Raw genomic sequence first — 15,740 nt, forward strand, 5'->3', positions numbered from 1 at the left:
ACAGCACAGAGCTTCCATATTACTACACAAATCATTTCTTCACTTTCTTGCTTCAGCTATTTAGAGCTACTTCAGCCACTAACCAGGCTCAAATTAAGTAATTCATATTTTCACATATACATGCAGTCGACCGCTTCAGACTAGTATATAAATCTCTAGTTGAAGATTTATCGTCTCAAAGTTTTGGTGCCTCGTATATTGATTCTTAAATTGATAGTAGAGGATATACTTTACTTTCTGGAATGAGCTACTCGTCCATTACTTCATATTTTATCAGCATGATATCAGACTGATTTTGTTATAAGCAAGATGATACAGCATTTTTGAAGGAGTATAACCCCAATAGTACAACACGACAGTTCGAATTTATGCAGTCTACTCCTTTAGACAGGTTCTCAGTTCTTTCTGGAGTGTCAAATGTTCGACACTTCAACTCTCTTATGTCTTCTACTTATCTTAAGATAGCCTCGACAATTTGAATATTTCTCCTTTATCTTGGGACAGTCTCTTCTTTATATATAGCACATGTAAATGCTACTACATGAATTTCACATTTATGAGTATCTTGGATCCGACATACATCTTCCTCTTGCTACGAACTTTAAATGCTCTATACGTGATGGAACATAGTCTCTCAACTTTGAAGGACATGTCAGTTGTCTAGATCCCCTAATTCTTCTAATATATCTCTGGATGCCTAACTCGAATAAGGAGAAAAATATATGTCGAATTCAAGATAGTTATAAATATGAAATCCTTGTAGCAGCATCTGCAGGTATAATATAAAGCAACAGCCTATCTCAAGATGAAGGAGAAAGGCCCAAACTGTCGAGAATATATCAAGACAAGTAAAAAATGGAAGAGAGCTGAAGTATCAAACATCTGACACTCCAAAAAGAACTAGGAGTCTGTTTAAAGGGATAACATGTATAAACCCGAACTATCATGCTACCCTCTTGGGGTTATATCCCTCTAAAAATACAGTATCAACTCGCTTATAGCAAAGCCAGTCTAGCCTTATGCTGACAAAATATGAAACAATGGGCGAGTAGCCCCCTTAAGAAAGTAAAGTAGATCCTCCATATTAGTCTGAGAATCAGCAAGCGAGACACCAAAACTTTAAGACGATAAATCTCCAACTGAATATCTATATACTAGTCTGAAGCGGTCGGCTACATGAAGAGATGAGAACATGAACAATCTAATATGAACTCGATTAGTGGCTGGAGTAATTTTGACTAGATAAAGCAAGAAAGGAAAGAAATGATCCATGTAATAAGCTTGAAACTCATCATAGCTGAATACGCCTACAACGTTGATATGCACCTATCCGTGAATATAATGTAATGGCATCTCAATAACATGTTGACGGCGATTGTATGAGGCAGCAATCTGACCAAGATCTTTATAGATCCATATGAGTACTATCGGAGATAGTGAAACTTACCTGTCTCTGATAATTATGATGACCATCAAAAGGGTGTTAGGGCGAAGAATTTTACTCTGAACTGAAAAGACAAAGTAACATAGCCACGTGGTAATGAAAGCTATTAAATAAGTTTCCTCTAAAATCCCCCTAGCAGTAACAAATTGTGCTAATGTTGCTAAGCTAGGCGCAAACAACACTATTGAGAGCTGCTCATTGAACTGAAGTCTTATGCCAAATGGGTCATAATATTTAGCAACTAGTAATACATATTTCTCCAGGGTCAATAAGCTCTCAATCCAAATATTCAAGGGAACTATAGCCCCATGGCAACAATCTCTCTACCTCCGAAGATGACAATAATGAATCAAACTCTGGTAAAGGCCGTCTAAATAAACAAATTGCCATCGACTCGAGCGACCAACTAGTTGAAGGCTGAACAAGTCGTAGTCCAGAGGAATGCACTTCTCGTAGGGGCACTCAAAATGGGTAGGTCGGAAACCAATTGCATGTCTCAAAGTGTAATTGACATCTCATTCTGCCCAATTCAACATGTGTTTGTAACACTATCCTACTGCTCAATAAGTGTTTGAAGTCAGGAGTATGAAAATCAATTGTAATCAAATAATGAGGCATAGATGGTTCTATAAACTTCTACCTTCTTGAGTATCTCCTGATGTGCTCTCAGAACATGTCGAACCCATCAAACATAGTTTTTTAGCATCTTGAAAGGGCTCCCAAATAACGAATAGTACAATTGTTTTTCAACCTCGTGACGAGATAAGTTGTAACTCAATAATCTAATGATGCTAGTGTGCTCTGCAAGATCTGCAGCAGGCTGTAACACATCCTGATCTCCATAACTCAAGCCCTCAACGATCTGGTCTAAAAAATTATTATCATTATGATGAAGCCTGAGCATAATAAGATAATATATAAGATCATGTCCTATTGGAAGCTTTGAGTCAAAAGCAGATAGTCGATGTGAACGAATGAATAACCCGACATATATGTCCTTATTCATCAACATCTCTTAATGTCATGACAGCCAATCTCGAACATAAATCAAATCGGATGAATCAAATCTATCAATCTCCCTCCAAATATGTTCCTCAAAAGGCTCAATATCAGGCATCGTGTAAGGCTTGATCCAATTAAAAGTCATAACATGAGAAAAGAAAATCAATTGAATAAATTAGAATATTTAAAAAATGTTATAATAAATTCATTGCGTAAAAATGCACAACCGAATCATTAGAGAAAATTTGTTGAAATTAAAATTAAAAAAATAGAATAAAATAATTTTTTTACACAAATAAATGGCAGCCTTGTTTATAAGAACTAATTTGTAAAACTCACCATCCAATAACTTTTAATAGAAGGCGTAAGTCAAACATTTGAGAAAAATGTTTAGGTAATAACATAACCCTAGACCCTTCACCCGGGCATCCTGATCTATAGGGTCAGGTCATAAGCCACACCATATGGGTCACTTAACTTACAAGGCTAGGTAGTAAGACCCGTCATCGGGCTTAAGACCTGTCATCAAGCTACTTCTAATAGAAGCCATAAGACCCACTCATACCCAAAAATCTTTGGGTCACCTATAATAAATGTCGGAAGTTTCACTATTAAGGTTACTTTCAAATGAAAGTTGTAATCCCCTATCCAAATTCAATCACATGAGCTACTCTTAAACAGAGCCATAAGCCTCAACTTAAATTAAACTATATAAAATTCACACATCTCCATTTCAGTTTACTTAGAATCTCTAAGAGGAGGCAACTCATGACTATTAATCAGATTATCTGAACACTACAATCAATAGTTGTTAGTATTTGTAAACTGAACGCATAGCAGGACGATGGAACCATGAGATCTTGATTTGGTGTACCTTCATCCCCCCATAACCAAAATTAAAACACTAAATCACTGTTGCACATTTTCACATTTCTTGCACAGACTAAATATATTTCAACTTTAATCGAGAGCGCTCTTCTAATGTGTTAGGCGGTGTAATTAACTATGAGGGCTTGCGCTCATAAGAATTAGAACCCATATCTAAATCAACCTAGACACTACTCTCAAGAAAAATCTGGTTAAATGTTAAACTCAATCTACCTCAGGAAAACTAAGAATACCTTTAAGCTTGGGAGGGCGGGGCTCGTGCCTTAAACAATATTTTCCAGAGTGAACAGCACTAACATGGTAGTCAGATTCCCTATTGCAGTTGCCGGAGGAAGGATACCACAACTCCTAAAAGTTTGAAATTCCCATCAAAACTCGGTAGCGAGTTGCTGGAAGTCGGACATTTGTGCTTCCAATTTCTTTTCCTGAGAATTGGTTGGGCTCTCTCAGGGTGTCTGAGGCTTCGTTTGATTGGAAGTTTTTTGTGCTTATTCCGTTTTAAAACGACAAATTCATTTCTTCTTTAATGTTTGGTTCATCAAATCACGTTCCCAAAAGCTCCATTTTTTTCATTTATCTGCTGTTTTGAGAAAGCTTTTTATATATGCTTCTCCGTTAGGAAACTCCATTTTCTGAACCACTGTTTCTTAAAATTGCTTTTTACAAAAGTACCAAAAAACCAAACAAAGCCTCATATGTGTTCTTCATCACGAGCCACGTTCTTGTCATCATCCACCATTGGTGCTCTAATAACCCAATATGGCATAGAATCTAACAAGTGAAGGAAAAAGATAACAGCAAAAGGAGGAAAATTTCTTTAACTATGTGGTAATTCCCAGAAGGAAGCAAATACAGCAGATCAACATCCTCTCCACGAGAAGTCGGTTAGGATACTTCCACGAAAAAGACAATTAGACAAGTAACAGAAAAAAGATCTTAACACTATTAATTAGTAATGAGTATCATTATTTCTATCCAACTAAGAAGTCCAGGGTTCGAGTCTATGTGTATGCGTTGTGTGTGTGAATTTGCCTTAAATGACCTAATTGTCCAAAAAAAAAAAAAAAAAATAGCACATACTTGAGATTTGTATTTTGTTGCAGCATCCCCATCACCTGTAGCAGTATAATCTACAAAATTTAATGCCAAGCAGTCCCATCATAATTTATTGCCAATCATTCCCATCCTTTGATCATTTAGTTAACTTCCAAAGCACGAGCTCTGCTAGGGTTTTTTCTCCCTAGCCTTCCTTCCCGCCACCTTCTTCTTCGGTTCTTCCCGCCGCCGCGTGGGGAGGGGCTTTCTCCCCTCCCCCCTCTTCCTTTCTCATGGATTCCTCTTTTCATGAGAATTTCCCCCCTCTGCCAGGAGCGGCTCATGCTCCCTTGCAGGTGTTCCCTAATCCTGCGGGGTTAAACTTTGCCTCCAACTTAACCAAGGATGATCCTGTCGCTGGGAACTTCAACCTCTCTTTTGTTCCTCCAGTGAGTAAGATCCCTTTTTCTGCTGCTGAACTTGCTGTGGGGGTTCCCGACTGGAGTTCCTCTCTTGTTGGGTACTCCATTGGACCTCGCCCGACTTACCTTAGTCTTCTCAATGCTGTGAAGAAGGCATGGTACCCAAAGGGAAGCGTGGAGCTTTTGTCTCTGAACGACGATTTTTTTCTTTTCAAGTTCTCCTCGCCAGAAGACTACCAGGTGGCTTGGTCGGGGGGTCCCTGGTTTTTCTTTGGCCGGCCTTTCATCCTTCAGAAGTGGACAGCCAAGTTCAAACCGAAAAGAGATGAGTTCTCTTCCATTCCTTCGTGGATTAAGATTGTTGATTTGCCTCTTGTTGTTTGGAACCCTGCTGGGATTTCTAAAATTGCTAGCTTTGTTGGACATCCCTTGGCTGTTGACGCTCTTACCGCAAGGAAAACTCGTCTTACTTTTGCGAGAGTGTGTGTGCTGGTTTCTAACACTTCCACTCTTCCCGACGAAATCCCCATTTCGCTGGATGGGGACGATGTTAATCTGAAAGTTCTTTATGATTGGAAGCCGTCACCTTGTTCTGGGTGTGGGTCGATTGTCCACCCTTCTTCCCTTTGCCACATTAACCCTCAACCCAAAGTTATTCAGGCTCGCGGAAGGAGTTCCTCTTGAGCTCGATCCTCCAGGCCTCCTCAGGTTAATAGACCTCCTCTACCTCCACCTCCCCCTCCTCCTACTATACCTGCCAACCCTATAACCTCCAACATCATAAACCCACCTCCCATTCCCCCGATTCTCCCTCCCCCTGTCTCTGAACCGAACTTACCACTAAATCCCCCTTCGCTTCCTGGGACGCAGCTCCTTCCCTCTGCTCTTCCTGGGTCGCAGCCCTTGACTAATATCCCGAATCTGAATTCCCCCACTGAGGAAGTCTCCTCCTCTGACAATTGCCCCTTTGTCACCAACATAGCCTCTTCTTCGGCTTTCGTCCCTCAATACCCTCCTTCTCCTGGATCGTCTGTCTTACCAGCTAACCCTCCGGTTTCATCTCCTAACCAGTTTGCTATCCTACAACCAAAAAATGAAGATGCTGAACCGCCTGATGAAGACCCACCCACACCTACTAAGCAACAACCCAATCAGCAAGACTCCACCTCTAAATCCCAGTCTGGTAACAACCCTCCTAAACAGCCCAAAGTGCAAAATACCCCCAAAGGAAAGAATGCTAAGAAGACTAGGTCTTCTAATTCTTCTCGCAAATGACCCACTGCCCTTTTGGATGCTGGAATGTCCGAGGATTTAACTCCCCCGATAGAGTTCTGGCTTGCAAACAATTGGTCGTTGCTCATCACCTTGACCTGTTCTGTATTTTGGAAGCTAAGGTTCCTCTGGACTCTGTGTCTGATCCTTGGTTTATTAATTCGCATCGGATTTTTGATGATGAAGCTAGCTGTCATAATTTTGGATGCTCTTCCCCGGGAAGGATTTGGATAAAATGGAATTCCAAAAATATCTCTTTTACCCCGATTATTACCACTTCTCAGCTCATTCATGGGACTGCAACTTCCACATATATGCATAATGTCATGATTTCTGTGATTTATGCCGCTAATTCTCCATCTGAGAGAACCTCTCTTTGGAAAAACTTACTTCATATTGCCTCCACTATTACTTCCCCTTGGATCATCCTGGGGGATTTTAACTGTTGCCGGTTCGTTGAAGAGAAGTCTGGCGGTCTTCCTCTGCATCACAGTCGCTTGTAGGAGTTGAATTCTTGGATTTTCAGTGCTGGGGTGTTAGATCTTCCTTCCACTGGTCTGTTTTTAACGTGGAACAATCATAGGGCTGATGACCCCATTCATATTAAATTGGACCGTGCTATGGTTAATACAACTTGGTTGGATTGTTTCCCTAACTCTTTTTATAAGGTTCTTGCACCTTCTTGCTCGGATCACTCTCCTCTGCTGATCCTTCCGGGGTCCAATCCCAATGTGTTTGCTCGGTTTCAATTTAAGAATTTTATGCTTAATCTGGATGAATTTTGGGATGGTTTGATTACTGTCTTTGCCTCTCAGAACTCTGGTAGCCCGATTTCGGCTCTTTACTCCAAACTGCACTCTCTCAAGGATCTCATCAAGAGTAAAAAATGGTCTAATTCCTCTTTTATATCCAATAAAATTAATGAGTTTTCTGCAGCTCAATCTCAATGTTTGGCTCAGCTCCAGCTCTCCCCCCTTGACCATAACCTTAATGTCTCCCTTCACAATATTAATGCTGCTTTAGCCTGGCTTCATAAGGCCTGGAGTTCTTGGGTGATTCAAAGGGCCAAAGCTAACTGGCTTACTAGGGGAGAAGATGATTTGGGTTTTCTTTTTGCTAGAATCAAATCCAGGAAATCTTTTTGCCGGATAAAGGAACTTATCACTGAGGAGGGGCACTTTCATTCCTCTGAGAATATTGCCAGGGCGGCGGTTAATTTTTTTCAAAAACTCTACAACACCCCCCCCCCCCCCTCCCATGGGGCATGCCCTCTCCCAATTGGATCTACTATCCCTCCTCATATGGTTGCCCCTCTCATATTCCCGGTGTCAGATATGGAAATTCACAATGTGGTGTTAGCTGGTTCATCTTCTAAGGCTCCGGGACCGGATGGTTTCACTTTCGAGTTCTATAAAGATGCTTGGGATATCATTGGAGGTCATGTTTGTAGGGCTATTAAAAATTTTTTCTCCACCGATTTTCTTCCTAGGTGTGCAAAGGCTACTGCTATTGCCTTAATTCCTAAGGGTACACATGCTTCTAACATCCTGGACTATCGACCTATCTCCCTTTGCAACGTGTTTTATAAAATTATTGCAAAGATCCTTTCTAACAGGATGAAAGAGGTTATGACTCATATTATTCACACTAGCCAAACCGGCTTCATTAAGCAGAGAATGTCCACGGATAACATTGTGCTTGCCTCAGAAATTCTTAGTGAGTTTAACAGTAAACCTGGGGAGAATTATTTTTGTGCTAAGCTGGACATTAAGAAAGCCTTTGACACTATTTCCCGGTATTTCCTTCTTCAAAGACTTGCTGCTAAAGGTTTTCCCCCGTTATCTGTTAGCTGGATCAAGGGGTGTATTGAAGATGTTTACTTCTCTGTGGCTATTAATGGGGGGCTTGAAGGATTTTTTCCTTCTTCCTCGGGCTTAAGGCAAGGATGCCCTTTATCCCCATTGCTTTTCTCTGTGGTGATGGATGCTTTCTCGTGTGGACTAAATAATAGCAATTTCTCTGATATCTCTTGTGATGGTTTCTCGGTTAACCATCTACTTTATGCTGATGACATTCTTGTCTTTGGGAAGGCTTCTCTCCTTAATGCCAGCACTCTTGATAATGTCCTAACTTCCTTTGCTTTGCATTCTAGCCTGATGGTTAACAATGCTAAATGCTCTATTGTGTTCTCTAAAAACACTCCTCAAGCTCATGAGATCACCCATTTACTGGGGTTTACCCCTACGGAGAGCACCCTTACTTACCTTGGAATACCCATTTCTTCTAAAAAACTTAAAACTTCTCACTTCCAACCACTACTGAGTAGGCTTTCTACTCTACTTGATGGTTGGAAAGATAAATTTCTGTCTTTTGCAGGTAGAATTCAGTTCCTCAAATTTACTATTACAAATATTGTGGCTTATTGGATTAGGGGGACGGTGCTGCCTAAAGGGGTTTGCAAAAATATTGAGAAATTGTGTGCCAAGTTCCTTTTTCATGGTACACACTCGGGCAAGAAACTTCATCTCATTGCTTGGCATAAAACTTGCCTACCCAAGAGGCTGGGTGGGCTCGGCTTGTCCTCTTTTGCTTCCCTTTCTTTTGCGTTTGGTTGTACTTTTATTTGGAGGTTCTATAACTCTAATAGCTTGGCCGCTGGGTGGTTTAAGCACAAATTTTTGTCTCCCTGGAAGCCCTTTGGTACCAAAGTTTCAAAATTTTGGAAGGTGATTTCTATAAATGCTCATAGGATTAAGGAAAAACTGAATTTTCATGTGGTAAAAGATAACTGTAATTTATCTGCACTTTGGGATCCTTGGTGCCAAGGAATTTCTGTGATTGATTTTGTCCAGCCGGAAATTTTCAGTGGGTGGCTGTGTGACTATATAGTTGATGTTAGTTGGTCTCTGCCTCCTCAGCTGGGCCTGGAAGCTTATAGACGTATATCTAATATTCCCATTTTACCACAGCCGCACCCCCTACTTTCTTGGATTTCTTCTGGGAACCCAACTTTCAACATCTTCCATAAGTATTTTTTTGATACTTTTGAAGAAGTTCCCTGGTTCAAATATATTTGGCATGCTCATTATGCTTTACGTTTTTCGGATTATACTTGGATGGCTTTGCTGGATGGGCTTAAAACAGCTGATGTTTTAGCTAAGAGAAACATTTTTATTCCTACTAATTGCTCTTTCTGTAGGAGGGAGGAAGAATCGGTCTCACACTATTTTTTTCAGTGTGACTACACTTTTGCTGTCATCTCTACTCTTATACCTGCTCTGCGCTCCTTTCTGCTTCATCCCACGTTGCTACAGGTCTTTGAATTTTTTGATGGGCTTCACAACCTGAGGGGTTTTGAGAAGAATTTCTGTTATTTTGTCATTTGTTGTTCTCTGTATCACCTGTGGAGAGAACGTAATGAGAGAAGATATGGAAATGATGAAAAGGATGTTGCTGCCTCTGTTAAGAAAATCTCTCATGCCATTACTGCTAAAACTGATACCTGGAAGCATATTGATCGGATTAAGCAGACGTTCTCTTTCTGCTTTATGGAACACTGATTTAATGTTGCCTCCCAGGTTTTTTTATCGGATGGATTTTTTGGTGGAGAATTCTGCTCTCCACAACCGGACGATGATGAGTAGAACTAGCAATTTTCGTGATGAAGGTCTCTTCCCTTGGATGGCCTGCTGGGAGCTTTGGTTCTTCTTGTTAGCTGACTTTCTTTTGATTACTATGGATGCTGGAAGCTTGTTATTTTTTTGGGTTGCTTCCTAGATTTTTCGGCCCTGCGGTTTCACTCTTTTGAATCCGAATGTTTCTTGTGGGCAACCAGGGAGGAGTGGTTTTTCGGGTTGCCTTTTTGATAAGCACTTGTTGCTTAGTTTGTTAGTTCTGTATACCTAAGTCCGGTTAATTTTTTGTCTCTTTTCTTTTTGTTAGTTGTTTTTGAGGGGTTTTTTTCTGCCCTCCTTTTCTTCCCCACTGGTTGGGGTGATGTTCTTTTTGTAATGCTTAGTTTTTAATATACGGGCTTCGGTCCCAAAATTCCCCAAAAACTTCCTAAGCAAAATAATAAATCAACAACATCCCAATAAAAGGGCGAACAAACTACACAAACGCGTCAAAGGAAATGGGAAGAACACAACATTATTTTTCGAAAACAAAACAAGCATCGCTAAATCTGCTTGCTAGTGCAAGGAGGCAACGGCGAGCCACAGAGACATTTGTTGTGAAAATAGGAATCCACCCCGAACGTAGCCGTGATCGGCCCAGCCGGAATCTCACCACAAAGCCGGTTATAACTGACGTTGAACACAGGAAAGTAAGGCGAGTCCACCAGCTGGTTTATCTGAGCCGGTATCGACCCTGTAATCTTATTATGATTCAGATCTAAAATCGTCAAGTTCACCGGAAACGTAACCCGGCTAAGATCAAACGCGAATTCATTCCTGCTCAAATCAATATACCGCGTCGACTTCCCCGCACCAAATAAAAAAGAAGCGTCGCCAGTAAAATTGTTCCGGCTCAAATCTATTTTACCCCATTCCGGCACGCCGAGGGAGACCGGTAAATCGCCGGAGAGGCTGTTGTGGTTCAGAACGAGATCCGGTGGGTAGGATTTGTTGAAATTGCCAAATTCTGCTGGGATCGATCCGGTGAGGCGGTTGCGGGAGAAATCAAATATTTGGATAAAAGGAAGCTTTGCAAGTTCAGGGGGGATTGAGCCGGAGAATTTATTGAAAGCGAGGTAGATGTCTGTGAGAGAGGGGATTTGGGAGAGGAACGAGGGGATTGGGCCCGAGAGAGAGTTCCAGGTGAGGAAGAGAAAAGTGAGGCGGGTGAGACGGGTGATGGAGTATGGAATGTTACCTGTGACATTGGGGAATTTGTGGAAGCCTAGAGTGGTGAGGAAAGGGAGGTCGCCAATAGCAGGGGGGATGGTGCCGGTGACATTGGAATCAGTACTGATGAAGAGGGAAGTAACGCGAGAGCCGTCGGAGTTTCCGGGGACGCCGGGGTCGCATTGGATGCCGTACCATTCACAGCAGGCGGAAGAAGATGTCCAGGAGGCTAAGAGGTAGGGGTTGTTCAAGGCAGATTTGATGGAGAGGAGGGCACGTTTGTCGTATTTGTTGCATTTTTCGGCAGTGATGAGGAGTGGAAGGAAGAGGAGGAGGTAGATGAAGGTGGAAGACATGATTGCTATGTATGCTGCTCGATATTTAGATAGAGTTGTTGGTTGAGTGATCGCGAGAGGTTCGGCATTTATCGGCTAGTAAGTGCGTCGAAGAAGCGAGGAGATGGTATACAGCTTCAACATCTTTACAGCACATGGGATTTGATCGAGTGTACAGTAATAGTACGAATGTCTAATCTCAAAGGACGGAAAAAACCCGTAAATTTTTAAGGTAAGCATAGATAAATTTTGCATTATGAGTTTAAGTATATTTTAAAATGAATTAGAATTAGGAAAAGGTTTCCGTTCAATAGGCGGCTTAAGCTTTAATTAGTCAGTCAAACGGTCAAATCTGACAGCGTGGCTTTATGAATTGGCAGAGGCAACGGGCAACTTTGACCTCGGTAAAAAATGTTTTGAAAACGGGACCGGACCGGCCGGTTCAACCGTGAATCGGTCTGGTGGCCGGTCCGACCAAGCTCCAGAACCGGCTCTGCATCAAACCAGATTGAACCGGCGGTTCAACCGGTGACCCGTTGAACCGGCCCGGTTTGGAAAGAACAGGCCGGTTTATAAAAAAATTTATTTTTGTTTTAATTAAAATTTTAAAAATATATTTTAGTTAATTAAAATTTAAAAAAAAAATTAAAATATTTTTATTGAGTGTGATGATTAATATCATCATGCTTTTGCCTCGAGATTCGTGCCAGATCAAGCTAATTTTGTGATGCCGTATCAATTTATATTATATTAATAATCATAAATTTTTTATATTATAAATTTATATATTATATTAAGTATTATTCTTATAAATATATTATTTTTAAATGATATTTATATGTATAAAATTTTATTATATATTTTAAAATTTTATAAATATTATTAAATACTCATATAGTTATATTATATGATTTTTGTTTTATTAATTTTTAATAATTTTATTATTTATTACATCATCCGGTTCGACCCCGGTTCGACCGGTCGAACCTTGAACCTCTCCCTTTTCCGGTTCGTTGTCCGGTCCGATTTTCACAACCTCGGTAAAAACCACTCACGGTTCATTCTGTTCTACTCCCTCATTTGAATTCCTTCGCCGCTTGTTGGTGCCCAACATCGCATATCTTTATTCTTCTGCTGCTACGACTGTGTTGGTAACTGATAACTTGATAAGTTATGTATAAATAAGTTGTATAGCTTTATTTAATGGTTGTAAATATATTATTTTGATTGGAAAATTTGAATGTGGAGAGAAAATGAAGAAGAAGATGGGTGATTAGTGTTTTTTTTTTCTTTTGCCCTTTTTCTTTCCCAGCAAATGAAAGGTTGGTTTCATTTGGAAAAAACAAAATCTAGGTGATACATCATCAAAAACTTATCTTGATCGGGCATGAATCTCGAAGCAAAATCAAGTTGGAAACTTAAAAAATTAGATTGGAGACCATCTCAAGTTTGATTTCAACAAACTTACAATCGAACTGAATGTCTTGGAGATACGAACCCAACGACACCAAATTCTACTAAATCAGAGCCAAAATGAAACCAAATCAAAGACTCGAAGCACATTCAAAAAGTTTCAAACCATAATTTGGATCACCAAACGGTTTCCAAACATGGCAGGCTTATAGTCAAATAGAGCTGCTCGACGAGACGAATATAACGAGCCCAAGATCACTGAATTTTGATATCACAAACGGTTCTTTATGTTATGCTCCCTCATTCGAATCCCTTCGATGCTAGTTTGGTGCCCGACATCGCAGATCTTTGCTACGATTGTGTTGGTAATTTTTTTTTTTTTTTGAAAATTTTGGGACAAAGCTCGTATCATTAATAAGAAAAGTTACAAATTAGTAAAAATAAAGAAAAATCTATAGTCCTGGATCTCATTAACAAAAGAGAAAACCAAGGACTCAAAAACAAAAGAAAATACAATGCTTGAAGGAAACCAACGAAGGACTCAGTAGCTCATGGTGTTTCAAATCGAACGGATCCAAAATGCACGAGAGGGACTTCACCATAGCGAAGCCCTTGGTTACCAAAAAGGCCGTCCAAGGGGAAGCTAGGGTTAGCAACATTCATCATCCTCCTTCCAAAAATAAACTCCCACACCACAAAGATCTAAACAAAACATGGATCGAAATACACAGAAGCAACAATCATAGCGCGAAATTCTTCCAGTTGCTAGTTTTTCTCGTAATGGCTTTTTGTATTCTAGCAATTAACGTGGCATGACAAATTTAGAATGCCACAAAAAAGTCTATCATTTCTAGCCCTCCGGATATAGTAAATAGAGGCAGAAGCGGCTAGAAGATAGAAGCTAATGCGTTGCCCATTGAAATTCTGATCCAGAACACTATCAAGGGCTTGGAACAAGTTCAGCCTCATAAGATGTTTGCCCAGCCAAGGGAGAAAAGCTTAATAATATTTAATGAGAAATTGCATTCAAAAAAGAGGTGAGGTATGGATTCTTGTTCAGAGTAGAAGAAACAACAATTGCTGGAGGAAAGAAACCCTCAAGAGGCTAAAATGTCAGCTATTTTTAAGCCTCCTCTAAATGCCATCCAAGCATATGCAAAAAAACGAATAGCAGCCATTTTGTGCCAATTTACGGTATCAAGATAGGAGTAGTAAATGAACAAAAATATTTAAAATTTGGAGTTTGTGTTCCCAGCCAGCTATGCATCTCCCAAGTACTATCAATATGTGTTGCTTGAATTTTGGAAATAATTGAGGCTTCAAAACCATGAGGGATAAGCCATCCATTTCCAGTAATAATGTTAGAAATAGTCCAACCAAAAAAAAGAAAAAAGAAAAAGAAAACCCATTCAGATCCTGCTGATTGGTTAGCATATCCGCAATAGAGTTGCCATTACACCATGGATCCCAAATGAGAGACAAATTTCTCTCTAAATGAACAGCTAAAGAAATACTTGTTTAATAGTAATAGCAATCTTGCATAAAAATTTCCTAAATGGAGAGATTTTAACAATCTTAGTATTCCATATAGAATGGTAATTTGTACGCCACCAATTAAAGAGAAAACTATTGGAGTTTAAGAATCTCCAAATAGTCGAACAAGAGAAGCTAAGATAAAGAGCGTCAATGTAAAGAATTCCCAGCCCGCCTTTGATTTTTGTAGTACAAGTATCTTTCCAAGATATAGTGTGAAGTTTTCTAGGGTCTATGTTGCCAAAGTAGAGGAATCTATAACACATTCTATTAATGTGTTTGCAACAACCTTTGGGAATAATAGAGCCATGAATCCAATAAGCCAACATGTTTGAAATGGTGAATTTGAGGTTATGAATCCTACCCGCAAAGGATAGGATTTTAGCTCTCCAACCATCAAGAGAGGAAGAGATACGTTGAATTAGAGGTTGGAAGTCAATGATTCTTCATTTTTGTAGTGAATAGGAAACCCAAGGTCTTTTTAGGTGAGAAAGATTGATTGATATAAAGAATGTCACAGGTTTGAGTAGCCTGGGTTGACTCATTAGAAATCAGAATTGTACTCTTAATGGAATTGACATTTAATCCAAAAACAGCCGCAAATTGGTGTAAAATGGTGTTAAGAGTGGGAGCATTGGAGGTGGTGGTATTACCAAAAACTAATGTCATCAGCAAATAAAAGATGGGAGATGGGACAGTTACCAACATCTATCCCAAAGAATTTGGTGGTGTAAGTTGTGATTTCAATACTCACAGAGAAGCCATCTATAATAATGCTAAAGAGGTATGGAGAGAGTGGGAATCCTTTCCTAAGCCCAAATGTGGAGTTGAAATAACCCTCCAGAGCCCCATTGAAGCATATAGAGAAATGTACATCAGTGGTACAAGCTTTTATCCAAGTAATAAACATATATAGAAAACCTTTTTCAACAAGCCTTCTGAAAAGAAACTCCCTTGAGATAGTGTCAAAAGCCTTAGAAATATCAATTTTTGCACATAAATACTTATCCTTAGCATTATGATTAAATTTCCCATGCAATTCAGTAGCTAAGAGAATGTTGTCAGTGATCATTCTTTTTTGAATGAAACCTCCATGGTTAGGATGAATGATGAATGGTAAGACCTCCTTCCTCCTATTGGCAATTATTTTTGCAACGACTTTGTAGATAACATTACATGAGGATATGGGTCTAAAGTCCTTAACAATGTTGGCATTGTTAAGATAGTTGCTATTTGCATGCTTTACATTTTTACAACTTATGTAGTTTTGATGATTCCAAACATTATTGTTCAAATGTGCTGTTCTCTCCTAACAATTTTTTAGAAGAATTGTATTTGCTCTTGTGTGTACTAACATTTCAGGAAAAACAAACTCCAAACTACGAAGACTTCAAATAAATTTCAGCATGAGATACTTTGTAAAATTTGAAGCTTACACTTGTCTTTAAAATCAAATTGAAAGGGAGTGATTGTAATTTGAGTGAATAAAAACATACACACACACACATAAGGAGATCATATAAAATTTATACTGATCGTACGGGACGATATC

The 15,740-nt window shown here is 39.6% G+C and overlaps 1 protein-coding gene across 1 annotated transcript; it reads right to left on the bottom strand.

Annotated features, from left to right (window-relative positions):
* Positions 1–10,233: 10,233 nt before the first annotated feature.
* Positions 10,234–11,309, bottom strand: LOC110097233 (polygalacturonase inhibitor 2-like). The gene has a single exon (XM_020823499.2). The coding sequence runs from the start codon at positions 11,261–11,263 to the stop codon at positions 10,241–10,243; it is 1,023 nt and encodes a 340-aa protein (XP_020679158.2). The 5' UTR covers positions 11,264–11,309; the 3' UTR covers positions 10,234–10,240.
* Between the last annotated feature and the right edge of the window lie 4,431 nt (positions 11,310–15,740).

This window comes from Dendrobium catenatum, unplaced genomic scaffold, assembly GCF_001605985.2.
Source record: "Dendrobium catenatum unplaced genomic scaffold, ASM160598v2 fragScaff_scaffold_101, whole genome shotgun sequence".
In the NCBI taxonomy this organism is placed as follows: domain Eukaryota; kingdom Viridiplantae; phylum Streptophyta; class Magnoliopsida; order Asparagales; family Orchidaceae; genus Dendrobium; species Dendrobium catenatum.

Coding starts and splice junctions, on each gene's coding strand:
- LOC110097233 (XM_020823499.2), bottom strand. CDS start 11,263: ATGTCTTCCACCTTCATCTACCTCCTCCTCTTCCTTCCACTCCTCATC.